Source organism: Plectropomus leopardus, chromosome 23, assembly GCF_008729295.1.
Source record: "Plectropomus leopardus isolate mb chromosome 23, YSFRI_Pleo_2.0, whole genome shotgun sequence".
Taxonomy (NCBI): domain Eukaryota; kingdom Metazoa; phylum Chordata; class Actinopteri; order Perciformes; family Serranidae; genus Plectropomus; species Plectropomus leopardus.
In genome coordinates, this window is record NC_056485.1 from 7808939 (window position 1) to 7836912 (window position 27974).

General features: G+C 38.9%; 3 protein-coding genes, 1 long non-coding RNA gene and 6 other non-coding genes across 10 annotated transcripts; 9 read left to right on the forward strand and 1 right to left on the reverse strand.

Annotated features, from left to right (window-relative positions):
* The first annotated feature begins 1262 nt into the window (after positions 1-1262).
* Positions 1263-8145, forward strand: b3gat3 (beta-1,3-glucuronyltransferase 3 (glucuronosyltransferase I)). The gene is made up of 8 exons (XM_042512566.1): positions 1263-1413; positions 1825-1932; positions 3160-3331; positions 3643-3826; positions 3989-4150; positions 4278-4364; positions 4568-4771; positions 5440-8145. The coding sequence occupies exons 2-8, from the start codon at positions 1839-1841 to the stop codon at positions 5536-5538; spliced, it is 1002 nt and encodes a 333-aa protein (XP_042368500.1). The 5' UTR covers positions 1263-1413; positions 1825-1838; the 3' UTR covers positions 5539-8145.
* A 3229-nt stretch (positions 8146-11374) lies between these two features.
* Positions 11375-17542, forward strand: sb:cb1058 (uncharacterized protein LOC394209 homolog). The gene is made up of 3 exons (XM_042512795.1): positions 11375-11548; positions 13911-14640; positions 16067-17542. The coding sequence occupies exons 1-3, from the start codon at positions 11433-11435 to the stop codon at positions 16208-16210; spliced, it is 990 nt and encodes a 329-aa protein (XP_042368729.1). The 5' UTR covers positions 11375-11432; the 3' UTR covers positions 16211-17542.
* A 1242-nt stretch (positions 17543-18784) lies between these two features.
* Positions 18785-21598, forward strand: LOC121962336. Its single transcript, XR_006107123.1, has 9 exons — positions 18785-18813; positions 19397-19433; positions 19697-19731; positions 20042-20090; positions 20271-20323; positions 20509-20562; positions 20826-20876; positions 21204-21245; positions 21454-21598. It is a non-coding gene; the product is annotated as an uncharacterized LOC121962336 (long non-coding RNA).
* On the forward strand, positions 20938-21002 carry LOC121962547. Its single transcript, XR_006107132.1, has one exon. It is a non-coding gene; the product is annotated as a small nucleolar RNA SNORD29 (small nucleolar RNA).
* LOC121962548 lies at positions 21308-21377 on the forward strand. The gene has a single exon (XR_006107133.1). It is a non-coding gene; the product is annotated as a small nucleolar RNA SNORD30 (small nucleolar RNA).
* Positions 21599-21996: 398 nt separating the features above from the next.
* LOC121962552 lies at positions 21997-22123 on the forward strand. The gene has a single exon (XR_006107137.1). It is a non-coding gene; the product is annotated as a small nucleolar RNA SNORD22 (small nucleolar RNA).
* Positions 22124-22641: 518 nt separating this feature from the next.
* LOC121962551 lies at positions 22642-22711 on the forward strand. The gene has a single exon (XR_006107136.1). It is a non-coding gene; the product is annotated as a small nucleolar RNA SNORD31 (small nucleolar RNA).
* Positions 22712-23349: 638 nt separating this feature from the next.
* Positions 23350-23425, forward strand: LOC121962550. Its single transcript, XR_006107135.1, has one exon. It is a non-coding gene; the product is annotated as a small nucleolar RNA SNORD31 (small nucleolar RNA).
* Positions 23426-23648: 223 nt separating this feature from the next.
* On the forward strand, positions 23649-23722 carry LOC121962549. Its single transcript, XR_006107134.1, has one exon. It is a non-coding gene; the product is annotated as a small nucleolar RNA SNORD31 (small nucleolar RNA).
* Positions 23723-24759: 1037 nt separating this feature from the next.
* Positions 24760-27216, reverse strand: arl2 (ADP-ribosylation factor-like 2). Its single transcript, XM_042512385.1, has 5 exons — positions 26908-27216; positions 26448-26558; positions 25793-25955; positions 25505-25585; positions 24760-25345 (listed from the first exon to the last, which is right to left on the reverse strand). Exons 1-5 carry the CDS (start codon positions 26970-26972, stop codon positions 25211-25213), a joined length of 555 nt encoding a protein of 184 aa, XP_042368319.1. The 5' UTR covers positions 26973-27216; the 3' UTR covers positions 24760-25210.
* Between the last annotated feature and the right edge of the window lie 758 nt (positions 27217-27974).

Genomic DNA, 27974 nt, shown 5'->3' on the forward strand with positions numbered 1-27974 from the left:
ATGATTATGACAAAATTCGCACTGACCCTAGATCAGCGCTCCGTTGTTACATTAAATCCAGAAAGGTGGGCTGTCTTTAAAAAAGGCTCACTCAAATTGTGAAAATGTGTTCCGTTTGAAAATGAGCCTAAACTCAACCAGTTTATTTTAAGTCAGTGAGTACTTTTTATTTTAGAAAACGGTCATATACCCTCACAAAAATCACAGATCCTTCTGGTCTTTTCTCTATGTATATATATAAATATATATATAAATATAAGCTGTCGTGAATCCATCTTCATTTTCATTTCTTGGCCTTTTACACGTTAAACGCTTTTTAAACATGTTCAAAGTAAAACTCCATGTTTGAGAGTGAGTGTTACAGTCCTGTCCATAAACGACAATGAAAGGGAAAACTAAGTCGTTCTGCCTTGTCAGTGTTTTATTTGTATGTTACAAATAAAGGAAAGTTGTTTGACTTTTCAGGAGATTCCCCTTTTTTTGTTTCTTTGTTATTTTGTTATTAATTGTCTTTATTTCTTCTTTTCAAGGGACTAAAGAGAAGAATATACTGATGCCCATCTCCAGAGGTGTGGGCTGGAGTCGTATGACTCTGACTCGAATCACAAATTTAATGATTTTCAATCTGACAAAATCCAAAAAGACTTCCAACTCGACTCGTGACTTCACTTGGACTTGAGCCTTTCATCTTGAAAATGCTTGAGACAAAGAGCAAAACTGTGCCATGAGTTGGATAATTTCCCTTCATTTCCTGATTCAATTAATATTACACTATTAATTCCCAGCAGTGGTCAACCAAAAAAATGTATTTACATCTGGTGAAGAGTGCATGAGGACATGCTTGGGACAAAAACCTTTAAGTTTAGGACTTGGGAATTGACTTGCAAGCTTGCAACACAAGACTTCTCATCTCGGCCTGAAAAGAGATATAAATATGACTTAAATTTCTAATAAAAAATGTAAATATAATTTTACTTTAATATTATATAACTGACTTAACTTGATTTGTGTTTGTTTTTTTAATAGTGCCTAGTTTTTCTTGGTTAAAAAAATGAATTCTACAGTGTTAACGCTTGTATGGTTTCATGCATTGTACGGGTGGAATTATTAAATCATTATTATTATTGCCCTATACAAGGTATGGATAATAAATTGGCAAACTTTTTTAGTTTTTAAAAATGTGCCATTGAACAGGAACTACTTGTGATTGTCTACGTTTCGGGGACTCCTCACAGTGTTGCACTCAAACCGGAAGTTGTTGGTACATTGCTGCAAAAAATGTCTAAGCTGAGCCGAATGAATGGATGTTTGCTGCACTGAGGTGCCTTTGCTCGCGTCTGTCCAAGATGACATGAACCTTTAAGCTCATAACTCATCTCCTTCGCTCCTGTCTTCCATTATTTCCCGCCTCTGGTGAGTGCGCGAGAATGATACTCGAGCTATTTTCAGCTAAAACCAAGAGTCAGGCTAACAAAGCTAAGCTAACACTGATTTATCATCAAGCATATTCACATTAGCCGACCTTCTCAGACACAGCGCACATAAACACACCCTCAGCTTCAACATTTTACACTTAATTTCCAAAAAAATGTTAGGCTAATATTGAAGTTGAAATGCTATCCGTCGTAGCTAGTTAGCTAAATGCTGAAAAACAGAATTTTGGCACATTTTAATACAACTTAATGTTAGTGTCCATATCCACCAGCGCGAGACAAAACTATATCTGATAGAGAAAATAAAATTGTGCATATGCTACATTAAAAAAAACCCTTCATATCAATGCTTTGTGACTGTTTTCCGCGTCTCATCCTGTCACCCTTTCAGCTTGTCAGGGTACCATGGCAACGAGGATGAAGCTGAAGCTGAAGACTGTGTTTGTGCTCTACTTCATGGTCTCCCTCATGGGCCTCATCTACGCACTGATGCAGCTCGGTAAGTGGCCACCACACTATCTCCATGATCCCTTTCTTACAGCAGATATTTGGGCTTGTCATAGTAGGAAGAGCATAAGTGAAGTTGCTAACAGTAATAATGGCTCAGTTCCATTAAATGTCTCAGTTAACTTTGCCAGTGAACCAATACCAGGACTTATCCTAAGTAGAATGCAGCCATCATTATTGTATTATTATTATTATTATTATTGTATTAGGCAAGGCTTTTTCATAAAAAAAAACAACAAAAACACGTGTCATACAGAGATAGGTTCAAGGTGCTGAACAGAAAAAGCAACACATTACAAAAGAATAAATTAAGTAAAAGAAAAAAATGATACAATTTAAAAAGAAGTGAGAGAGAGCTAGAACAGTAAAAGAATTAATCAAATAATATAATGATAAGACTGCAATGGCTGGTGCATAACCAAGACCACCAGGCACTAGGTATAATGACTAAAATCTTCTTCTTTTTCTAATATTAAAAACGCGTGCACTTTTTCTATTCAATGTCAACTAAAGTCTACCAAGATGTTGTCTGTCAGCATAATATGGTGCGGGGCTGTTTTCATGATAGATAGGTAGATAAGTTTAAAAATAATAAAGATAAAGACAGCCCTTACACACAAACAGAAATGTGTAGGATGAATATTTAATGAGGTTAAAAGTCTGTTTCCATTGTTGTTGTTAATATTGAGGGTAAATTAAAAAATCATCAAGTTGGGCAAAGGAGGTTAACAAACACACAATATAAAACAAATGGACAAAGCAGTGATTATTTGTCCAAACTGTACACCAGGGAGGGATACTCTACTGGCTTCGTCGTGAACAACTTTTGAAAAATAACAGGAGGCCTTTGGCCAGTTAGTGAAATAGTACTAATAATATTTATCAGTATATATAATAAATGATTGCCCGTTTTCAACCTTGCAGTGTTTGTTGTCCTAAGTCCTCATTGCCAAGAGGCAAAGCAGCCGTGCTCAGGTGTGGTGTGTATACAGGGGTGTTTCAGGGATTTGAGGACATCAAGGGGGATCCTCCCCTGGCACCAAAGGCTCTGTTTTGATGCTTTTTATGCACTTTGGCACCTTATTTGCATTCGAAGAAGCAAATAAGTGCAAAATCTAAAATGGTCTGCAAGCAAAAAGTTAAGTATCACTGGCAGGGAAATCCGTCTTTGCTTTTGTACGTAAACTGTTTTTTCTGTCGCGTCTTGAACACTTTGCAGGTCAGCGCTGCGACTGCTCAGAGCATGACATGCCAAAAGACCGTACCATATCTCGGCTGCGGGGGGAGCTGCACCGCCTTCAGGAGCAGATGAGGAAGTCAGAGGCGACCAAGCAACCACAGAAACAGCCAGCCAAACCCACCATCTTTGTCATCACCCCGACATACGCGAGGTAGCCCAGAGAGGCCGGTTTCTCACTTCATTTCCTGCCCACATGCCTCCTCTTTTTCTTTTTTGCTCCCACAACCACAATGTTTCCTTTTTAACTGCACATCAAAAAAATGCACATCAATATACAAATATTCATCCCCTCACATAGTCACAACTTATATAATTCTAACAAATTACAAATCAACTGAAATACAGACATAATTACTTAGAATAAAATAATAAATAAATAAATAAACAAAAACATAAATAAGTAAAACAATAATGAAACCCACAAACACAATGTTCTTCTGGTTTCTGTCTGTCCCGGTCCAGGCTGGTGCAGAAGGCCGAGCTGACCCGTCTGTCCCAGACCTTCCTGCATGTTCCTCAGCTCCACTGGATTTTGGTTGAGGACTCGCCACACAAGACGCCACTGGTGACTGACCTCCTGGTTAAAAGTGGCCTGACCTACACGCACCTACACATGCCCACCGCCAAGGACCGTAAACTGCAGGAGGTGGGTTTGGACATGAAGACAAAAATCCTCAGTCTGTCCACTTTTGTGTCTTCCTTAGTTTGAATCAAACACGTGATCTTGCACTTTGGTATTCAGTGTTTTTCCTCATAGAAGTATGAACAGAAGAGTGATTTTAAACTGAGAGCTTTCTCTCCACGTCAGGGTGACCCCAGCTGGCTGAAGCCGCGGGGAGTCGAGCAGAGGAATGAAGGCCTACGGTGGCTCAGAGAGGACAGAAGGGCTCAGCCAGGAGGAGACAACCAGCAGGGAGTGGTTTACTTTGCTGATGATGATAACACATACAGCCTGCAGATATTTGAAGAGGTCGGTGTTGGAGTGGAAATGTGTTCATTATTATGATCCTCTGCAGCATCACGTTGTTAACAGGGACTGGTTTTAAAATGTGCTGTGACTGAACAAGAAAGACAAATGTCCTCTTGTCTTGTGTCAGATGAGGAGCACCGAGCGGGTGTCGGTGTGGCCGGTGGGGCTGGTTGGAGGGATGAAATATGAGAGGCCCGTGGTTGAAGGAGGAAAGGTTGGTGGTTTGTCAAAAGAGGAATAGGAATAATAGTAACGTGTGTGTTTTGCTTCATTCCAGAAAACCATGAATCTATTGACCAAATTGTGCACAGAAAAAATATTTGTCTGCTTTGCTTTAAAATATCTTATCAGACACACTTAAACTGAGTTATTACCAACACTGAATATTGTATTTGTGTTTTCGATTATCATTCTAAGGTGGTTCGCTTCCATACTGGCTGGCGTCCCAGTCGCCCCTTCCCCATGGACATGGCCGGCTTCGCTGTGTCCCTCAAACTGGTCCTGGCCAATCCAGACGCCTGTTTCGATGGAGATGCACCAATGGGCTTCTTGGAGAGCAGCTTCCTCCAGGGGCTGGTCACCATGGATGAACTGGAGCCTAAAGCGGACAACTGCTCCAAAGTACGAGCGTGTTTGTGTGTGTTTAAGAGATAATGAGAAAGAGGGGAGGATGTTTATGACGTATGCATGTAGTTAGAGGGAAAAAGCCTTTTATTACATCCAAACAAACATTGGTGGGACTGTGATGTGTCCTTTTCCAGAAATGGTCAGCAACACTTTAATGAGACAGCGGCCACGTGGTGATGTTGTTTTTATGTCTAAAAATAGTCCATTTAAACCCTCTCTTACAAAGCAAGAATAATAAATCATATTATTGTTTTGGAAAAAAAAGCAAATGCACGTGACGTAGTATAAAGAGCAACAAAGTCCACAAAGTTAGAATATTGAGTTAGAGTCCCCAGTGTGTCTATCTTAATTTCATTATTTGGTCATGTTTTGACATTGCAAAAAGACATCTAGCTGACAGCCATGGAATATTACAGATGTCAACACAACTTTCATTTCGAAACTATTTTTGAACTTTAACAGGACGTCCTGATTGGACGCTCAAACAAGTCACTCTGTGCCTAAATATTTGCTGGTATATTTTAGTTTAGACTTTTTAAAAATGTAAATTTTAGATAAATTCATTAGTTATGTGTATTTTTAAACTAAATTTTGTTTTGATTTCATGTCCACTTGTGTGTGTGTGTGTGTGTGTGTGTGTGTGTGTGTTTTTTTTTTTGTAGGTGCTGGTGTGGCACACACGGACAGAGAAACCCAAGATGAAGCGAGAGGAGGCTCTGCAGGCTCAGGGACTGGGTTCAGACCGAGCAGTGGAGGTCTGAGGAACACACACACACATACATGCACGCACACTCACACACACACACACACACACACACACACATTGTAAAGCGTACTCTGCTGTTTAATGCTGCATATGTAACTCTGCGTTGTAAATACTGTAAAACAGAGAAATATCTGTTAGAGGTCACAGTTTAAATTTATCTGGTCCTTTTTTGTGTCAGGTAGTAAAACGTGTGTATATATGGAGTGAGTGTGTGTGTCGTTAGTGTACGTATCGGGGTTTTCTTCATTTTTAGTGAGTTAGGTGTCTTTGTCCAGAAGTACAGTGGAGGAGGACTCTGGAGTTTTAAACAGTTGCCTGATGGGGGCGCCAGTTTCAAATTTTGCAAAGCCATGCTGTTACACCACCAGTACTTTTCTCTCAAAGCTGGAGGAACGATGCATCTTGTTACAGACGTCCATGCTTGCATTATCTGTAGGGTTTCCCGTGTTTACTTGTGCTCAATAAATCCTTGCAGTGTATCTTATGATCCTGATGGCTCTTAGATATTTTTATGGGTGACACCAGGTCTCTCCTGCCTCTGTTTGCTGAATCTGTAACCAGCTGCGTCAGTGCAGCCACTCTCATCTTGACTGATTTCTGACTGAGATACGGAGCACTTTATCCATGCATGGCTTGTGTTTTTGTGTGATTAGTGTCTCTAAGTCTGTATTCAGCCATGTAGATGTTTTATTTTTTAGTCACATGTCAAAAAACACCACCGTCATAGGCATGATAACAATCTTTAATGCAGCCTGTCTATCAAAACGTCTGCACTTGCTATTAAGGTTATAGTACTGTGGTGCAAAGGTGCTTTTTTTTTTGACAGTTAACAGTATTCATAACATAAACAAAAGCGACAAACTCACTAATTAATTAAGAAATATGCTAAGTAGTTGTTGCCTTGTATTTATTATGCTCTCATACGCCTGTGTTACACAAGTGGTGCAGCTTAGCAACACTGAGCTGCAACACGGACAACAGCAAATACAGACGCAGTGGTTCCACACCCAGTGTGGCTTTAAAACTCACAGCGCTAGTGCTGGTTTTTAATAGTGTCATAGCAACAGGTAGTTCTAGCCGGCTTTTTTCATACTTTTAGTGATGCTTTCTAAAAACATGAGGCTTGTGGAATCCATTTAGAAGCCCTGAATAAGGGGACAACACTACTGAAGCTCATTTAAATCCCTTATGCAATAAACAAGTAAAACACGCTGTCCGTGTTACATTTTCATAACATGAGGACGAGAAAAAGACTTGAATTTGCCTTTAACAGGCAGGAAATCCCTGGAACTTAACAGTAGCGGCGTTTCAACAGTATATTTATAAAAGGTTCGAATATGAACTGAACTATTTGAGCTGAGCAATAGAGAAGCAAAGTCCCTCTGCGTCCAACGGACCAACATGGGAACATATTTTGGAAAAAATCTGTACAGTAGTCAGTGATGAGTGACACAATTTTTTCCCTTTTGAATTGTTTTTATAAAGATTTATTAGGTTAAGTATCACATTTGGGCTGGCATGATATAAGGGTTTCACTTCGTGATTATTGCACCAAAAATGAGTATACAGTGACAACATTATTTCGATTCATAGAAAATTTGAAAAATATAAAAATAATAATTTTATTAAACTATCAAACTCATCTTTAGCTTTGTTTACTGTTTACTGTTTACTGTTTACTATCATTATTATTATTATTAATATGATATCAATATCACACGCTGGCCAGGACAGGTTAAATACAGGATAAATAACATAAATTAATGAATAAAAAATAAAATAAAGTATAAGGATTGTCGTCAATTATGCTTTATTAATATATTGCGACACCCTTAAATTACACGTGATTTTTGTCAATTTAAAAAAAAATTTTCTAAGTAAAGAAAGTTTGCAGTTTGTTGTAAAACTGTTGAAATATATGACTGTGAAAATTTGTCATTTGAAAGTTTATTAGAAAGTTGTCTGAGTGATGTTATCAAACGTTTCTCTCTTGCTGGTCCTGCGTGCAAGCGGAAACGACCGGCTCTCATTTCGCATAGCCACAGCTCTCAACATGGCCTGACTTGAAGTGATTTTCACATCTTTTAATACTTATTTCCTCTTTCTGGAAGAACAAAGTTATATGTGCCAAGTAAATGGCCATGTTGGTGTCGGTGGCGAGACGTGAGAGGTAGTTCACTTAGCACACAACTGAACGGTGCTACAGCAAGCTGCGACTTTCTTGACTCACAAAATCATCTTTGAGATGACAGATATCAGGTGTAATGCATCGTCTCACTTTTTGGACATTTTTTCAAAATTAGGGTTCCATGAGGGCCATTGGAAGGGGAGGGACTTTGCCTCTCTATTACCTTCCATGACTTCATGAGAAGTCGGAAGAATAAAGAGCAAAAAAATAACACCACAGCTCAACAAGTGCTCGTCAGCTACTGTTGTATGATACTGTAAAAACAGCTAGTGCCTGCTTACGTGTAATTAGTGCCTGTAAGTCCAATCTCTACCGGTGTATTATGTATTTATTACTGTAATATTGTTCTTTATATTGTACGATGTGATATTCTGTCTGTCCCTGGCCTTGAAAATAAACCTAGATAATGTAAAACACGTTATGTCATTTTTTTGGGTCTTTAGAATTTCAGTTAGTCATCCTTATCTCCAAATTGTTTTCCCCTTTTAATGGCACGTTAAGTAATTTCTGCTGTAACGAGAGCTGGTGACATCATGAAGTTGCGTGGGATCATGGGAGTTGTTGTCTTTATTGTTTAATTGCTACCATTGCTGATGAAAATCTATCTGACGTTAGGATTCATCACTTGAGTTCTCTATGGACAGGCGACCAAATGAAATGCACCATTACCTTGAATAGAACGACAGATTTCTCTGAGTTTGAACATCGTTAGTAAGATTTGGGATTTGGGATTTCACCTTAAAAAAAATATGATATAGATTCCAGACAAAAAAAAAGCTTATATGTGAACAGTGTTTTAGAGGCATCTGCAGAGTACAGTACACTTTATTTTTCCTCACCACTAAAGATAAAGTGTAATCTTGTCAAACTTTTGCAACTAGCAGTTTAATATCCATAAGGCCTTTTCTCTTGCAGCAGTTTTTGGATTCTGACCCCGTCTAGTTTAGAAATGCTGACTTGTCAAAGAACTTGTCTTGACTGCGTGCTTAATGTGCTTTAAAACGCAGCCAACAGCACATCTGTTCTCTGAGTGTGTCAGGCGGCACAGTAACAGTGTCACACTGTGCAGACTTGTCATACAGTGTGTCTGTGACTTCACTTTTGTCTGCATCTTTATGTTCCTACACACATCACTAAAGTTTCACATTTTCCTGATTATTGCAAGTTCGCAAAAACAGAATCAAGCGTCACAAGACAGTACCAAAACCTAACTTGTTCCCACTTGACTGTAACCATGGCAACGTGCCTCAAGCATCAGGTATCGTCAGAAAGGTTACCCACATGGGCGGAGATTCCCCGACCTCAAACACAGCCGAGGTTTTTACAGGCGTGTGTGATAGACAGCTGTTCCGCCCTCTCTGCAGAGAAGTCACCTGCTGGGTGTCTATATATGGAGTGTAATATAAGTGAGAGTCTACCTCATCACCCAAAACACACACACACACACACACACACACGACTTTTAAGATGAAGGTGCACTGAGTGGTGAGTAAGAGGAGCTGAAGTCACAGAGCCAGAGGCACTCGATCGTTTGATCCACACTGATTCACACACACATCTGTAGACTAGACGACCCATGACTCTAATTACTGTAATCTTTAATATCATCTATACTGTCATGCTTTCACCCCAAAATAACTCTTACCTCACTCCACTGAATGGGTTTGTGTGTGTGTGTGTGTGTGTGTGTGTGTGTGTGTGTGTGTGTGTGTGTGTGTGTGTGTGTCGCAGTTGCACGATATGCATGTGTGTGCATGTTCAAGGTGTGTGAGCACTATACATCCTCAAGATGACTAAAAAGAAAAACAGGGATGTACATAATTACCCATCACACACACACACACACACACACACACACACACAGCTGTTCAGCTCCCACTCCCTGTCCCACCCAGACACGGCGTTTACCATCCAAACAGTAGGATAACATTCACACGCATACTTTTGAGGTATGTCAGCTTATCAGTAAAGAGCACTTTTTGGCACATTAGTGAATATGAAGAGGTGGCAAATGACCCTACTTTAGGGACAGCCATTATGCTTCAAACCAAAACAGATACTTCATCCCATAATTGTTGTCAGTGTTGCTATGAAAGGTATACTATACATGATTTCCCCCCAAAACAACATAAAAACTCATAAAATGTCCCATTAGAAGTGCATGGTTGAGTATTTATCTGTGCTCTCTGTATGTGTTTTCTTATTTTCCTATTATTTTGCTGTGTTATTTTGCTTAACAAAAATGTAGAGACCAGGTGTCAGACCGTAGGCAGCACGCATGCAAGAGGAAGCTACAAATATTCGGGACACTGTGCTGGGAAAAAAAAGAAGCAAATACAGCCTGGCAAAACGGTAAACGGACAAAGCTTGCTTCAAAATGAGAGTAAATCGGGAGTTGACCATCACTTTTGCTGGCAATATTGTTTACAAACAATTACCAATAATTCCTGCATAGCATACTTTTAAAACAAGATTTATTGATAATATTTCCATGGATTAAAATGATCAGGACACTTATACCATTTATGGATGGTCTGCAGAGTAATTCATGGGTTATAAATGACACAAGGCCCTTTAAAGTTGTCCAAAGTCCTTAAAATGACCTTGGACTAGTGAGTCTGTCGATTAAAGGTGAGTAGATTTATAAAGTTGGATTAAAGGTTTTCACTTTCATTTACTTGAAAATGTCATGAGCGTGGAGAAAAAAGACTTTTAAAATTGAGATACTTAATAATAAAATTAAAATTGAGATGCCTATATCTGGGAGCTTATATGTTACATTGATATGTTGACTAGAGCCTAATCCATACTGGATTTTAAACTTGATATTCATATTGACAATTAAAGCAACATCTGTGCTTTAATATAAAAAATAATATAATTTTTTAATTAAAGATCCCTTAAATTGGTTTCTTTAAAATGTTTCATCCAAGTCGTGTACTTTGTGGGACATTTCAAAGTTGAAAAAAAGGACTCGGTAATTCTTTGAGCGAAACACTAACATGCTGATCTTAAGCAGGTATACTCTTTAACGTGTTCGCCAGCTTAGTTTTAGCATGCTGGCATTTGCTAATCTGCTAATACATAGAACAGCTGAGACTTACTGGAATGCCATTAGTTTTACAAGTATTTAAGAAATGCTCTTCATAGTTATAGTGTCACATGGTTTTAATACTTTTAGAAATTGCCATAGTTCCCATGTGTTATGGACTGTAGAGGTGGGATTATATGTTGAGGGTGTTTGAGCACTTTTAGTGTAAAGTTGAAATGAGAGTTGCATCTGCTCTGCTGGTTTATCTGTGACAGCTGAGGACATTCATGGTTAATGATTGACAGCCGCTGATATCAGCATAGCGTGTTTGCGTCTGGTGGTGGGACGTTTTGTGAGCTGAAACACTTTAGTCAGTTTTTCATTTGGCCTGAATGTTCACATGTGTGTGTTGCACGTGTAACTTAAGATCTGACTATATCTCTGAGTCAGTGTGTGTCTAAGGATGTCAGAAGGAGGTGTGTGTGAGGTTAAGTAAAGAGTCACAGGATGAGAGACAGAAAGACAAAGAGTCCTTGAGAGTGAGAGTGCTTTGCTGCGTGTGTGTGTGTGTGTGTGCCATTTCTGCATGTGTGTGTTTGCTTTGGTGACGACAGAGCTGCATGTTCAGGCAAGGTGGGTGTGTGTGACGTTGTGTGTTAGGGGGAGTATCATGAGCTCCCAGCTCAGTCATTCACTCAGACTCAGACACACACAGGAGGAGGTACGCTCACCGGTGCTCAAACACACACACACACAGAGGGAGAGGAGACAACAGCAAGAGATCAGGTAAGAGTTGGAACTTTTTCTTATCTAAAAGTTTTAGCATTTTGCTTATTGCTGCATTCTTTTAATTCACTATCATAATTTTGTAAATATGTGTGAGAAGAAAGTAAGTCACAGCTAACAATAAATGCCAGTTTGTTAATGTCTTTAATTCATTGTTTCTCTGATTTTTTTGTATTATTTCATTAAATTTCAGGGGTTTTTTTTCTACTTTCCTTGTTAGATTAGCACTGTTTTAACTGCTTTAACCTTGTACTCTGCGCCACTAACAGATTCTGGGTTTTTGCACAGATAATGTGAGATTTTACCTGTTATATCTGTGTCCTGGTTAGCGCACACTTTCCACAGTTACTGTTACTGTACAGAATGTACTACTTGCTCTCCTGTTGGGGACTGGATGAGAAAATATAATAGCGCTCTCATCTAAGAAACAATCTGTCAAATAACATTGGTAAAAAATTATAACAACCTGCTGTTTTCATGCCTTTGTTTTTGTACAAATCAAACAAATTAGATATATTTAATTTGCTTTAAAGGTGCTGGTATTTTCATGCAGAAACAGTTAGCTGTATCTTTATATTTAGAAGACCGTTGGAGTGCATTAGGCCTCTCATCCTAATGCAAGATAGCCTAAAAACATATTCCCTAAAAGGACAACAAATTTGGCAGATTTTTCATCTTTGTACAGACACAAGCTAGCCGATTCCCGCTGTTTCCATTCTTAATGCTAAACTAAGCTAATCTGCTGCTACCTTTAGCTTTACATTTAGACAGTGGCGAGAGTGGTATTTATCTTCTTATCTTACTACTGGCAAGAAAGCCGACAAATGCTTTCCCAAAATGACGACAAATTAAGTAGATTTTTAACCTTTGGTCATGAACAGGCTAGCTGTTTCCCCCTGTTTGCAGTTTTTATGCATTTTTATATTTAGACGGATATGAGAGCGGTATTAATCTTTTGGTGTCAACTAGAAAGAGACAAAGCATATTATCCGTGTTTTCAGTCTTTCTGCAAAGCTAAGCTAAATGATGCTAGCTGAAGTTTCATATGAAGACAGTTGTGAAAGTGTCATGAATCAGCAAGACAGCCAGAAAGCGTTTTCCCAAAATGATGACAAATTACGCAGATTTTTAACATTTGGACCAAAACAAGTTAGCAGTTCCCCCTGTTTGCAGTCTTAATGCTAAGCTAGCAACTACTAGGTGTTAATTCATATTTAGACATGAGAGTGATATTTATCTTCTCATACTGTTGGCAAAAAAGCCAATAGGCAAATTTCTCAAAATGACAAACTATTCCTTAATGTGAACCTTCCAGAGTTCTTTTGGTTCTTTTAAGACGTTTTTGCTAAAAACAAAAACAAAAAAAACGCTATAACTAGCAGACCAGAGGGTAAAAACACATTAGCATAAGGGAAAACCATATATTGTAAATATGTTTTGAATGAATTGGACTGTAGTCAAATGTAGTTACAGGCAGGAAAGGTCAAAGGTGCCCTCCAATAGAGTGGTATTTGTGCAGACATCTTTTTTATGTAAGGTTAGATTGTAAAAGATTGAATTAGGCTATCACTGAATCAAGCTGCTTTCCATGCATTTTCAAATCTGGTGACAACCCAGTCAGTTATGTCACAGTAAGTGTGTCACCCTGGATAGCTAATGGAAAATAACCTGCTGTGACACAAAAATACTGTCCCTGTCTTTTTCATATTTGTAATAAATTGTGAATTTTATCTACCTACCCTTTATACAGTGTTGGTAACCAGCCAATAGGTAGGCTGAGTTTGGTATCCAAAGATAGTCAATATGAGGTCATCGATTTTGGCTGCTTTCCAGTAACCAACTGGTTAAGTTAGTGTCAAAGTCTGAGTCTGTGTGTGGATTTGTGTTTGTCTTCTGTTGTTAGGACATTGTGTCTTTAACTTTGGCATCCAGTTATCTTCACAACCCTGATAACACTGACCTGCATGCATCAACAGTCATGTAGAAACAGAACTACTGGTGCAAAACTCAAAGCTGACAGTCTGTTGTTTCATTTCATAAACATCTTGTGATGGATTGCAAAGCACATACTGTATGTAGTTCGGTGCATACCATTCACAGCAGCATTTACACAGATAAAACATGTCACACATATCCATGAGTCTGACATGATCTGCAATCTATGGCCTCATTTCATGGTATTATTTCTCCGCTTTGCTCTCCTGTTTTGTCCTCCATCACTTCTCTTGAACTCTGACTCAAATGAGATTCTCTGGGAGCCAATATGACACGATTGGACGTATGTGTGCGTGTAAAAGGAGAATGAGGATGTGGCTTATGTAACGGCATTAATCTCTAATCTCCCTTGCCCCCTATCTTTCAGAGGTGACAATAAAAGGAGCACAAAAACAAAAAAAAGTGAAAGAAAATCAAGAGAGAAGATGACAATTGGCAAGAACTCCAGAAAGAGCTCAGTGCGGAGCTCCATCCGGGCCCCGAAGTTTCTGGACAAATCCAGTGGCTTCTACGGTCGCCTTGATGAGCCTGAGGTAGCTGGAGAAGGGGAGGAGGTGAGGGGAATAGAAGTAGAGAGGTGGAGTGGGACGGAGGACAGCAAAAGAGATGGGGGAGTCGTGAACAGCACAAGTGTGGTGCAAAATTCTGATGCAGATGAGAAGGAAGAAGCTGCGGACTTCAATGAAGGGTTGATGGAAGACGACGGGGAGACTCTCCTCCAGAGGAAACCCAGCCGGCGCAGCAGCAGGTGGAGAAGAAGCTCCAGGAGGAAGCAGAAGGAGGGGAAACCCGAGGAGGACGCAGCCCGAGATGAGGGGCCCAGCCTGTGCACAGAGAGTCCAGCTGACGCCCTGGAGGACGCCAGGGTGACAATTGAGATAGAGTTGGAGAAGGTGAAGAAGATGGAGGAGGCCGGGAGAGGGATGGAGCCGACACTTGTTCACTTCACGGTTCGGGAGGATGAGGACGACCAGGTCTTGATCAGAGACAAGAAGAGGGGGAGAGAGGAGGAGGGAGAGGAGGAGAGAAGGATGAAGAGAGAGCAGGAGGAGGGGATGAAGGTGGTGAAGAGGAACTCGGTGAAGACTTACCGAAAGGTGAGAGACAAAGAAATAAAAAAATAAGAGCCTCAGGTTGTTTCTATCAATCTGTAATCAGGATATTTTGAAAGATAACTTTTATCTTTTGCTTTCTGTATCTCACATTGAATTCCACATTCACCTTCACCCCACCAATTAGAGGGTGAGGATCTTTTAACGTGTACTTTTATCAATCCTTGAAGAACTTCCTTCAAAAAGGGGTTCTTCAAAGCAAATGGTTCTGGATTGAACCTCAATCCTCGGAAAAACTCTATTTCTAAGAGTGTGGTTAAACTTTAAACCCATCCACGTTACATAATCGAGTCCTCAGACTTTGTGGAACAGAGGAGTAAAGTTCTCCCTCAGCATGATCCACGTACTGCACATGGGTTATTAATCACCATGGAAACTATCACTTTAATAATAGACTACCAGCAGGGTCAAGGTACAGCAGCCATTGGTGCATGTCACCAACTCATTTAGTAACTTCCTCTGATGGGATTTTTTTTTTTTTTTCCTTTACGTCACATTTAATGACAAGAAAGTGAAGCAGGAACAGAGGTTTCACTAACAGGCTTTTAGCTGAGCAAGTAAAGGACCTGTGTGTACCCTCACCTGATGCACATTTGCCAACAATCTCCTGCTTCCTTTCAAACACACACGCAGAGGTGACATTCCTGAGCCTCCTATATCACGTCCTTTGATCAGTGGAACGAAGTATGGCGGTGCTGACCCGCCTACTAGACTCACACCATAAAAACATTCCACCGCCGTTAACCAATCAGCTCCACCCTCAGGCCTCACCGTCTGACCTCTGAGTTTCTGTCTACACATTGTTGGTTTCATACATAAGAGCGACTGTGCGTAGAATACCTGGATTGAAAAATGAGCATCCTGTTGGTGTTCGGTCTGTGTAAGCACTAGTTTAATATTCTTTCAAATGAATGAATCACTAGTTACTATAGCAACAGACTTAAAGGAGTTATCCGAAACCATCTTGTCCCAAGATAGATCTACGTTTTGTTTTTTCAATTTTTTTGCCTTTTGCACATTTGTACCTTTGATCATTAGGGGCCAGGCTGATTCTGGTTCTCATTTTTCCTCTGGTTCTAATAATAATACTGACAAGTTTGTTCAAGGAAATACACAGTTGCTAAAGAATTCAACACAGTAATAAAACTTTGACTGTCCATTTTCCCATAATTAGTGCAAAATCACAACGTTGTTTCCAGAAAAGTTCTAAGGAAAATAGAGGAACTCATCAAGGTTACAGAGGAAAAGAAAGGATCAAAAAATTGTAATAGGAAAAACTCAAAATCTTAGCTTTATTTAGCACATAACGCACATAAACGTTGTTATCATGTAGCACTCATTTTCAGGTCAAACTTGTTGGTACATTTCAGACCGTGTGGATTGCTTACCTTTGTCTTATTGTTCCCATCAGGCCTTGGACCGAGCCTTACGCCGCGGCTGGGAGGCCTTCATCACCAACCTCTACAGCGTCACGCTCACACCTGTGACATCATCTTCATTGCCTTCATCAAAGAAGAAAACGCAACACGGCTCTGTGTTAGCTGTGTTTCAGTAGAACTGGAGATCAACATGGACTATAAAATCTAATAATTAGTTTTTTTTTATATCATGATTACGTACCGTGTTGTGATGGACAACCGCCTGTATGACAAACCATCAGTGGGGACCTTGTATAGACACATGATGAGTCAGTTAATTATTATGTAGGTTACTGAGTCTTAATTACTCATCATTAAGTTTACTGCCTTTACTGTTCATCATAGTGCACATTAGTCTGCACAAACACTGCAAGTAATTAGTCTTACTTTATGTTTTAGGGGAGGCAAGCTGTTTATTTTACATTGAAGTCTGTGGGACTGGTTTGTATGGAAAAGCGCGGTCTCTATGTGACTGAGTTCAGCTGCTCCTGGTTCCCCTCTACTATGTTGCAGATTACGTCTTTAGCTCCTTACATTCGGGTCCACTATTAAGAGCTTCAAGCACAAATAATCTTTCCTTCCTTCGGATTAGCACTATGAAACTACTAAGGTGTTGATGTGCAGCCAAAAGGAGAGGAAATTTTCCACAGTGCGGCGATGACTGATTAGTGGACTTCAGTTGTGGAGATGTTCACATTTCTGTATGTTAATCAGTGCCATTTATTGCTGTGTGGCGGCTAATCAGTAATAAGAGGAGGACAAACACACACAGCTAATCAGTATGTAGGCATTGTGATTGTTAACATGTGTAGAAATTGCAGTTTTTACCACTAATATCCGACTCAAACTGGGTTTTGAATCTGCGTGTGCACAGAAATACAGAAGCACATATTGTCAGTGTTAGAGTTCCTCACTGTGTGTTCTGGTGATGGTTATTTAACCTGAAGGAACAGGGAAGAGCAGTGTGTGCATATATGAGAGAGAAAGAGAAAGTATTCATTTTTATAGCCGAGTTATAAATCAGCACTAAACACAGTAACAGGATTGACTTTTGATTACTGCCACGTTGTTATACAGGTTTTTAAGTTACTTAAAACATCACTCATTGGCAGCATAAAGGTCAAATTAGTGTTTAGGAACTTTAGTGTGAACTTGCAACTGGGAACAAGAAAACATAGTGTAAGTGATCTAGAAGAGTTTTTAATGTATTAATGATTGACCCTTGTTGAAATGGAGTGTTTACAAGAGGCCTGCTGTAATTCCCTGTTATCCACCATGTATTTGGTTTTTATATTACCTCAAGTGTACTCTTGCAGACTTGACTGAATATGTGGGAAAACTTGTACATAACGATTGTCTAAGAAAGATGTATTAATTTTTATATAAGATTCTTTTGTATCCTAATCAAAGCTTCTGAAGTCACGAACCATAACGAGAAGCACTTTTAAATAAAGACTTAATTTATTGAACTGTTTGTTTTTTCTTGTTTCAGGATAAACACAGCGAAATAGATCGGCCTTTGTTTTAAGTAGCTTGACATCAGAGTTGTTGTTAAATAGATGATTCAGAGTGGCTTAGACGTAAAACACAGCACCACGTAATCGTGTCCTAGCAGCTGATTACAGCTCACCTCAAGCAGTGTCAAAAAGTGAGCGATGAAAACACTCAAATCAAGATGGAGATATAGCTTTAATCTCCTGAACTTTGATATAGCAGATGGTATTTCTGTGGGGCCAGTCCTGAAGGGAAAACTTTATTGTGAGACCAACATGTTTCACAGTGAAAACTTATTCTGATACAAATTATTTACTGTATTATGGTCAATACATCTTACATTGGTTTATTATAGAGAAGAAAATCCAGTTCTTCTTTTTCTTTTAACCTGTATTGAGTGACAAATTATAGCCTGTATAACATCAAGTTGACGATAAAATACAAACACTACAATGATACGATTCAATACGATACAATATGATACAACTTTATTGTCAGTTTACACTGGTATTCATTTTGCGTTCCTCAGGCAGCTCTGCTCAAAAGAAGTTAATACACAAATTAGACATGCAATCACATAAACAGCACATACCTATAAAAAACACACCAAAAAGTCATGACAGTGGAACACATCAAACACTTAGGCTAAGATCAGGATAAATTGATGTATAAACACATTTTGCAGCCTATACAGACTGAGCATAAATCTCCATCTGGAGATAAACAAAAATAAATAATTGAATTAATAAATGAACAAAAAATAAATAAAATAAAACAAAAAATAAAATAAAACATAAAGAATAAAGAATAAATAAAATTAAAATTCAAAAATCAAATTAATTTTTAAAAAACGAAAAAGGGCCAAACGTCTAGTAAGAGAAGAACTGATTCAGTCTGAAAGTGAAAAAAAAAGTGAAATACTTTTTGTGATTTGTTTCGATATCTTTGCTGCCGCCGCGTGGAAGTGAAAACCTGTTTCTTAACGGAAATGACGCAGTAAAATAAACTCTGGACATTTTCTTTAAATTCAACTTCAGCTGTAAGTTAAACGCTTTTCTCCACTCACGGGTGAGTTTATAAGACCGTTTTCTTGAACGAGAACCATTTTTTAAATGTAAATGTAGCTCGTGGAGAGGTTTGAGCTGTTTTCTCGGTATAAGTTTGGGGTGGGAGGAGTCCTTCAGACGGGACATAAAACCCAGACGGACCAGTTTCCTCTCCCACTTCCCGCTCGCATCTACCAGAGGTAAGCAGCTACACATTGCTTGTTCACTTTAATTCAGATAAAAATATTCCTAACATTTTTGTTGTAATGTAAAACATTGGAAAATATGGTTTTTGACAATACAGTTTATATGCTGTTGAGATTTATGCTTTTCAGCCTATTTACAAGCGGAGGTGGTGTGTTAGCTAGCTGCTAATATGCAGCATTTTAGCGCAACACAGACCGGTGTGGACTACAATCCTAAACCATCCGACATTAATATACATCTATTTAATCTGATGTGTAATATTAACATAAACATAAACATGTTTTCTAAATGCTTCATGTAGTATTTTCTAAAAAGCAAGCGTTTTAAGTCTCACGAGACTTTTGTAGAAATGCTCGTTTTGTCCGGCTGCAACATGCAGTGTCTCTCAATGATGATAATTAACACAGACCTGTACTGAATGACTGTGATTGCAATTAATTATTCTGATGTGAGACACTTAAATTCAATATATGTGCCGACTCGTGCTGTCCTGAGCACGTTGCGTGCAGCGGTCACGTGTTAGCCGGCCAGAGAAACTGCCTCCACCCTGCTAATGCAATGCTTTTATTTTTCTAGATGGTGAAGAAAGATCCAGAAGCTGTGCGCTGCAAAGGTAATTTCGCTACACTACGTGGCTTATTTAGTTAGTTTGCAAATGCATTAGTATTAGATGTATAAAAATTGGATGTTTTTTTCGTTAGCATGGTATAACAGGGAGCCTCATGCTACAGTGATGTTCTATTTGAACTCTCTCACTGAAAATCCTTTGAGGAAACTTTAATCTCTTAAACTCTGAGTGGCATGAAACTCATTTTATAAGTGTGCACATGTGAAGGTTACTTTAATCCCATAAAATTCATTTCTTGTCCTTTTTAGGTGTGAGAAGAAATAGGTGGAACTCTCCACATAAGGTAATCTATTTTTACATTTTACTTTTTTTTTGGGGTCATCTCAGTGGTTTTCCTCAGAAATGCCGCTGTTATAGATTAGCCATTAACCAACTCTGCGACTGTTCAGGAGCTCAGTACTGCAGTGATGAATCTCTGAACTCTCTCTTACCGAATCAGCCTTTGAAGAAACTTCTTTACCAGATTCTGAGTAGCACATGAGCTCACCTAATGCACTGTTAAACACTACTGTATTTATCTTTTTGCTTTAGATAAAAAAACACGTGACAGCTATCTTAAACATCAAAATAAAAATTTTTCTTTTTCTTGTCAGATCTTAAAGGCTGATCAAAAATGAGGAACACGAGTGAAGGACTCTGCAGGTGAGCTTGAAAGCTGAAAGGACTTGTAAAATTCCAGATGGGCCACAACTGATGAATTAATAAACAGACAAGCATATGCCTGATTTTTGTGATGCTAGATTTTTAATCTGATGAGCCCTAAAAATGTCAAACTCAGATTGATCCCTTGATTTATGGCTGACCACTGATATTCTTTTGTAGGTCGATCTGCAAAGCCCACTCAAGTTTCCAGAGCAGCTGGAACATGAACAGAAGTGAGTAAAACATGATTTAGTTGCAGTTTATTAAGCAGAGGGGGTATAAACATGATGATTTCAATTAATGACAAGCATATGCCTGATTCAAGTGATGTCAGCCTTTAATCTGATTACCCTCGGTTTAATAGATTAAAAAATGCTTAATTGTAACACAGGTGATTTATAGTCTGTTTCTCTTTAAGGTGAAATTTTGGCAAGAAATTTGGGAACGGATGTCACCATAGACAACTCAGCATGTAAGTTTTTACAGGAGTATCAAATGTCCCCTGCAGCGAAACTTAAATTTTTGGTTGCAAAGAGATATTAATGGGCACTTGAGTATGAAGTTTCCATCAGTATTTGACTGTTTGAAAGGATGAAATGGGGTAAAACCCATCAAACACCTGGACGACTGATGTCACATGGCAGTTTGTCACCAAAGCCCTGATCAAACGCATGAATCTTAACATTTCTCGCAGCTTATCATTGAACTCCACTGAAGTTCCTGCTTCTCTTTCAGGGCCTTTCTGAGTGGATTCTTAAAAAGGAAGATGCCCATTGAAGCCTCATGGTGAGTGTTTTCTTTTCTTTCTTTTCCTTCATTATTTTTAACTTGTGTCCTGGTAATGCAGTTCCAATGATGATGATACTTAGCTCACTTTGAACCAATGTGAAACGACACGAACATCTGAGCAACTGCATTCACAAACGACTCCTGTCCCGTGTAGCTTTAATTTTAAATGCATGCTGTTATTGCTGCAACATGGGTCACTTTAAAAAAAATCCTAATCAGTTTAATGTAGCAAATCAGTTTTGTTTTGGAAGTCAATTTATGCATGAACATCAAGCAGGGGTTCTTTTGAATAATGTGTTTTAATTAAATATGTTCTGCCTACAGATTCACTGACTGCAGCAGCGTGTGTGGTGTTTTCAATCCAGGGTAAGTTGTCAAGTCACTATTTTGTAAACTCATAACTAGTAGCTCTTATTGCCAGACCTGCTGAAAATGATGAGATATATTTGGAATCTCGTTCGTCTGAACTGCTGTTGAGAAACGGAATATCTGACATCAGTGAAGGTCGACCGTTAATCACACCGAACCTTTTAGCGCGTACGCTCAGACCTTGACTGTAGCTCGTCTGTTGCAGGGGTTCCAGTCTTTTGGAGGGTTTGAAAAGATGCGGCCGTTTGTTCAGCGTGGATGTTTGTCCAGGTGAGTGAGCCAGTGAGACGTTTACATCACTGAGTGCTGCTGTGCTCAGCGGACCCTCTTTTTGTGCCACATTCAGATGCCTTTCCTGAGTGTTTAAACCTTTGAACCCTAAGCAAATTGGATTCTTAATTGAGTTCTTTAAAAAAATTGCCAGTGGAAAGAAGATAGTAGATTTATTTATTTATTTTTAAAGCTAGGTCAAAATGTCCATAGAAATGCATAATAACTTTATTTTTTAACAATTATTTTAATTTTTAAGCAGTTTCCTAAGGTCATTTCCCTTGTGTGCTAATTTTCTTATTTGTATTATTTTTTTTTTTTTGCTAATTTATGGGTAATTTCTCCTCATTTGCTGAAAACCTGATGTTTTTGAGACAAGACCAGTTTGTCTTGGTTTCAAAAGTTTTAACACTTGTCCCGAGCAGCCTGAATGAGAGTTTGGTTAACAATCAAGAAATGTCATGGCCTTACCAAGTTTCCTTCATGATGACACCCGCACGCGTCTTACGCCTTGGTTCAATGCCAGAACCTGTAAAGGTGAACCCACTGGTGTTGCCTTGGCAACAAGGGGATGACCCGTTGGGGTTACCAACAGTCTGAATGGAAACTGAAAAAATATGTGTATTTTATATATATTTTGTGTTAAAGATGTGTAAGAGCCAGTGGACTGTGGTGATCACTGAAATTTAGAAGAGTAACAAACTAGATGTAGTGTTGGAAGTGATGTGTAGCATGAAAATAAATTTCATGAGGAGAAATAAACACTTTGGACATCTGTAGTGGTGATGTGCTCTAAAAGAACAATTTCTTGTCTTCACTTAGGACTGAGCGGCCTGTCAGTATTCATCTGAAGAGAGATGTCTAAGGTATGTTTTCCAAAGCTTCACTGAAACATTAAAGTGTGGAAAGATGAATTTCCTCTCCACTCCTGGTATGAGGCTTTCCAAACTCAAATTATTCAGGGTGCCAGCAGGCAGATAAACCGTAAATTTTAACCTTTTTTTTTTTTTTTTAAAGGGTAACTAAATGCAAAAAGGAGGACAAAGGTCATCAGCAAAGACGAGCTTGTTGGAGCTGAGGTAGATATTTTCAGTGTGCTTCTGTTTACTTGTGATTTATTTAGCGCAGAAGTGATGAGTTCCTTATTACCGCCCCAGTCTGAGAATTCATGACTGATTGGTATCCCCTCTGATCACACAGGAACCAGAAGCATCTGTCACACCAATTAAATCTGAATTTACTAACCATTTTCACTTATCGCAGCGTCGATGATGCCTTTGGACCCCGTGGGGACAACACGGCCAGCCGGGACAGCAGCAGGTAAATAAACAAATACAATAATGTTTCTGGGATTGTGGATGTGATGAAGATTTGCTCAGTCAAAAGGGTCTCATCTGCACTTACTCTTTTACTTCTCCAGTCAGCCTCCCCTTCCTGTTGACCCAGTAATGGCACTGAGAACCCTATCCACCCAGGTGTAAAGTGACCATGCTGGAGTTCTGACGGAGGGGAACCGCTGGCTGTGAGGGCGTGACTGAAAACCGCCCCCTGATCACATCCCAGAAGCTGAATTCCACATTTTGACACATCATAGTTAAGATGTAACCAAAATGTGAAAATAGGACTTGTAAATTGTAAAATACTGTATAAAAGCTTGGCCCTTTACACTGATTTCTTTCTTTTTTTTTTTTTTCTTTTAAAGATGTGGCAGCATGAAGTCATCACGTGGTGTGCTCTCGGTTGGCCCGCACTGGTGAGTATTTGCTTTTTTTTTGTGGTTTGAATTGGGAGATGTTGTTCCAATACACCAGTTTCAATGACTAAATTCGTCAAGTAGATATGATGAGTTCCTTATTACCGCCCCAGTCTGAGAATTCATGACTGATTGGTATCCCCTCTGATCACACGAGAATTAAAAATTGTTGACGTCTGTTCCACTCAGACTGGATTGGCTAACCCTTTTGCATTGTTGCAGGTTTCATGAGCGTGTCGGAGAACAGCACAGACACCCCGGGACTGCTGCAGGTAAATAAAGTGTGGTAATGTTTCTGGGATTGTGGGCATGATGGGCTTAACCCGGTCAAGGAGTGAAAGAAGAAAAAGTGACACGATTTAAATGTCTAAATTTAAGTTGCAATGATGAGTTTCTTATTACCGCCCCAGTCTGAGAATTCATGACTGATTGGTATCCCCTCTGATCCGCACTTAACATTTTTTTTAAGTTGAAGAGTGAAGTTTTCGACACCCATTTCCTAACATGTTCTCTTCCTCTGCAGACTGTGGACAGGACCTGGGATCATAAACATCCAACGGTCAACATGACTGCATCACTCCCTCAAGAGCACGAAATGTATCTGTTAAAGTGAAGAATGCATTGTTAGAGCCTTTACAGAACTTCATTCTTCCTTTCTTTGCACTTTGACGACACATTTTGTATGTCCACATTATCTTGGGAAAGGCTTAATAGTGGAAATTTTAATAAAGCACATTTTCAGTACAAGTTTTCTTTGGTGGTCTGGTACTGTTTGCAATGTCTCATGGTCTCAGTTACTGACAAAGGACTACAATTACTGACAAAGGACTACAATTACAAAATAAGCGGTGTGAATGTGATAATCTAGAGCTTCAACTCAGTCATTTTTATTTTAACTTAATCTATGTTTAAAATAAAGTATTTCTGGCCCCTACATTGCTTTTAATGTCTGAAGCCCTAAAATCATTCTTCACAAAATAAAAAAATTCCAATCCTGTTAAGCAAGTTTTAATTACCAAATGTTTGTAAATGACTATCCAAAGAGTTGCTTTTGAAATTCTGGATCCAGAAGTATTAACTACTCCTCACATTAATCCAAATGGGAAATGTTTGTCATCGAACCTATGAGATGAACTTGGCTGGTATAAAAAATGACTACACTTGCATGCACAAAATATTCCATAATGCTCATTATTCCTAAAAGGACAAAAGTCTTAGTGTGGTTGTCCTACATGAATAATATCTGCAATCCCCACATCTCAATTAGAAAGTGAAAGTCTTTAAAGCCCTAATTTGTAATTTTCAAACATGTTCATGACCTGCATCAAATTCAGACCCATTATATTCAGAATAATAGTGGAATATTAGTGTGCATAAATAAGCAATTGTTATTTAAAAAACAGTAAAACTGACTTTTGAACTGAAGTTACCAAGATTTCTTTACCAAGTTTATAAACCCATTGATGTAAATGGTGACAGTAATCTTCATTCAGAAGACATTTCAATTTATTAGGACACACTTTAGTGAGGCACAAAAATCTGATGAACCACAAAATATAGAAGCTGGAGCAAAAATGTTCATGTGAGTCAGTACATTTCATACTGTAAACAAAAAACATTTTGGCATCAGTATTTGGTGAATTTACTTTTTCATTTTCATAAATTCACACACTGATCTCTTTATCTGTTACATAACAACTGAATAGGCGGTCCCCTGTCAATATCAAAATAAAAAATATATAAAAGCCAGATTGTGATTCCTGTAATGATGGGTCCAGACAGCACAGGTGTCTGTGTGTCTGGAGACCTCAAACAACAAAAAACAGTCTTGTTGAGCTCTATTCTGACACTTGAGACCTCTGTTGTCCAATCATGATCAGCCTGGAGTCGTGTCAGAGCTTAGCAAACATGAGAGACTGCTGTTTGGAAAAAAACACACTCAGTCAGCGGTGAAGATCCTTGCAGCAATATCATCTAATAGCCAGTCCACTCCTGCTAATAAATTCTCTCCAGTTACTGCGCTGCAACCGATGATACACCAGTGATGAGTTTTGATCTCATCCAGGGACAGAGCCTGCAAGAAAAAAAGCGAGAGCATTTATGATGTACAATTTCTAGTTAATTCAAATGCAATCTGAGATGAATTCGAAGCAGCAACAGTGAAAATAAAGTTGTAATCAGTTATAGAATTGAAAAAAAAACATTATCACTGTAATGTTGGAGTAAATCTCACCTCTCGTATCGCTTCTTTTGACAGGGCTCCTGGTAAATCCTGTTTGTTGGCAAACACCAGCAGCGTAGCACCAGCTAATCTCTGAATGGAGCAAAGGATACAGTCAACTATAGAAACTGATAACATAATTTAGAACAAAAAGCCTTTACTGTCATCCCCCATGTTGTCTTTGTAGCTGACTCCAAAATGAATGGGACAAATTCACAGTTGGTATAGAGCACCATATGCAGAACATGTTATATGTTATTCCAGCTTGCATTGTGTGTGTGTGTGTGTGTGTGTGTGTACCTCCTCCAGCAGCAGTGCACTGAGCTCTTGCTTGCAGTCCTCCAGTCTGAGTCTGTCTGCGCTGTCCACCACCCACACCAGCCCGTCTGTGCTTTCAAAGTAGTTCCTCCAGTAGGAACGTAGTGACTTCTGACCTCCTACATCCCAAATATTCAATTTAAACCTGGAAGTGTTTGAGAGAGAAGAGACCATGACAAGAGTGGAATAAGACCAGAAATATAGCCTAATAAATTCAATCAGATTGGATTACTAATAATCAGTATCTGCCCTGAAGAAAACATTGGTTGACCCTTAATATAAATGCAATAAAATGAGTAGAGGCTTTAACATTTACAGCAGTAAAATGCAACATACATATTAGTGTAGTAAAACACTGATGGAGAACATTTTACTGCACAATAAGTACTTTTACCTAAAAAAACATTGAGCTGATAACACTTAGGTACACTCATTTTACTTTGGAAAGGTTGCGAAAACACTACTTTTACCTGTAATTGGGTATTCTGAAAAAGTACTTTTACCTAAAGTACATTATTTAATTATCTCTACATTCTGTGCATGCGCGTGTGTATGTGCGCGCGTGTGTATGTGCACGCGTGTGTGTATGTGCATGCGCGTGTGTACGTGCATGCGCGTGTGTACGTGCGCGCGTTACCCTCTGTGCTCCAGTGTTTTGATGTTGAAGCCCAGCGTGGGGGAGATGGTGCTAACGTCTTCTCCATTGAACTTCTTCAGGATGGTCGTCTTCCCCGCGTTGTCCAGACCTCTGCACGAGCCAGGTTAAAGAATACACTCACTCACACACACACACACACACACACACACGACTATTATTTATCTTAATTAGTAAATTAATTAGCTGAACCGGCTGCCATTCACCTGGAGTTAGCTAACAGAGCTTAGCCGACTGGCTAGCAGTGTAGCGTGATACAGCACAAAACTCTCAAAACAAACTTCACCAGCGTATAAACGTTATATTATTTTATCTAACCACACACGGATATAAATACCAGCTCGTGGCGCTTGTGTTATTAACAAAATTGAGTTTAAATAACATTGGTACATGAAGGCTACTTGTCTCCAGCTAAGCTAGCAGATAGTTACAGTCAGGATACAACATCAGCAGCCGCATCTCGCGCTCCTTCTGCTTCATCTTCTTTAAAATCGTCAGCAAACCCATCGTCACCGGTATCCCACAGAGCTACAGTTACGACAGATAGATTACTTTCACTTATTTATGGTTTTGTATTAAAGATATTTAGCATCCATAGGCAGCATTGCGAACCAGGAAGAGGCTGTAGTGCTAATCCCGCCCCACGCAGCCACCTATTGGGCTGTTGGGTGAAAAGCGAGCGCTGTTGGAGATGCTCGGTGGTGGTTGATTGGTCAGTGAGCATTTTAAGGTGTGGCAGTGTGCATGGGTCTGGTTTTACGCCCCCGTGTGTTTTGTTGTGGGAATTACATATTTTATTTAAACAGTCTAAAGAGACCCTTATTGTTTGCACTGTCATTCAAAACACTCACTTTACACTCATATAATATATAGTATTTATGCTTTGGTATGGGCTATATATTTATATATACTTAACTTTATATGTTCCTTGTGAATATAATTTAGTTATATTCTTTCTTACTTCTTCCTTTAGTGTTGTATTATAAAGCCATTATAATGAGTTTACATTATTTTTTATCTTAAATATTTTGCATATCTGTTTATACAGTTTTCTGGTGAATGATGGAGGGGACTAATAGGCTTTTTCTGGAGCTTTCAAATGTGTTTGCCTCAGCAAAATTCATGAGGTGCAGTTTAACGCTCAAAATTATTATTATTTTTTTAAAGTAGTTTAATTTTTAAGGCATTCATTTAAGAACATTTAAGTTACGGTGTGTGTCAGTTAAGAATAAATAGGCTAAATGATGCCACAGAGTGACGCTGCTGTAACATTGTGTTCATTTTTGAGTTATGACCGAGACTGTTTAGATAAAATGTTATTAACCTAATGAGAAATTCAGTGTGCACCCTCCTGACATTTTTGACCAGTGCAAAATATTGCAACATAAATTTTTTCGAATTTTTCCTAATTCATACAAAAAGTTCTTGTGTCACAAGGGTTCGTTATGGACCAATAATGTCTTATAGGATATGATTTTCATGGTATGATAACTGTCTCTGAAAATATTG

Coding starts and splice junctions, on each gene's coding strand:
- sb:cb1058 (XM_042512795.1), top strand. CDS start 11,433: ATGAGCTCCCAGCTCAGTCATTCACTCAGACTCAGACACACACAGGAG. Junction 11,549..13,910: donor AGACAACAGCAAGAGATCAG/GTAAGAGTTGGA, acceptor CCTATCTTTCAG/AGGTGACAATAAAAGGAGCA. Junction 14,641..16,066: donor CGGTGAAGACTTACCGAAAG/GTGAGAGACAAA, acceptor TGTTCCCATCAG/GCCTTGGACCGAGCCTTACG.
- b3gat3 (XM_042512566.1), top strand. CDS start 1,839: ATGGCAACGAGGATGAAGCTGAAGCTGAAGACTGTGTTTGTGCTCTAC. Junction 4,365..4,567: donor CCGTGGTTGAAGGAGGAAAG/GTTGGTGGTTTG, acceptor TATCATTCTAAG/GTGGTTCGCTTCCATACTGG. Junction 4,772..5,439: donor AAGCGGACAACTGCTCCAAA/GTACGAGCGTGT, acceptor TTTTTTTTGTAG/GTGCTGGTGTGGCACACACG.
- arl2 (XM_042512385.1), bottom strand. CDS start 26,972: ATGGGTTTGCTGACGATTTTAAAGAAGATGAAGCAGAAGGAGCGCGAG. Junction 26,559..26,907: donor GAGATGCGGCTGCTGATGTT/GTATCCTGACTG, acceptor TGGCTCGTGCAG/AGGTCTGGACAACGCGGGGA. Junction 25,586..25,792: donor GTGCACTGCTGCTGGAGGAG/GTACACACACAC, acceptor TGCTCCATTCAG/AGATTAGCTGGTGCTACGCT.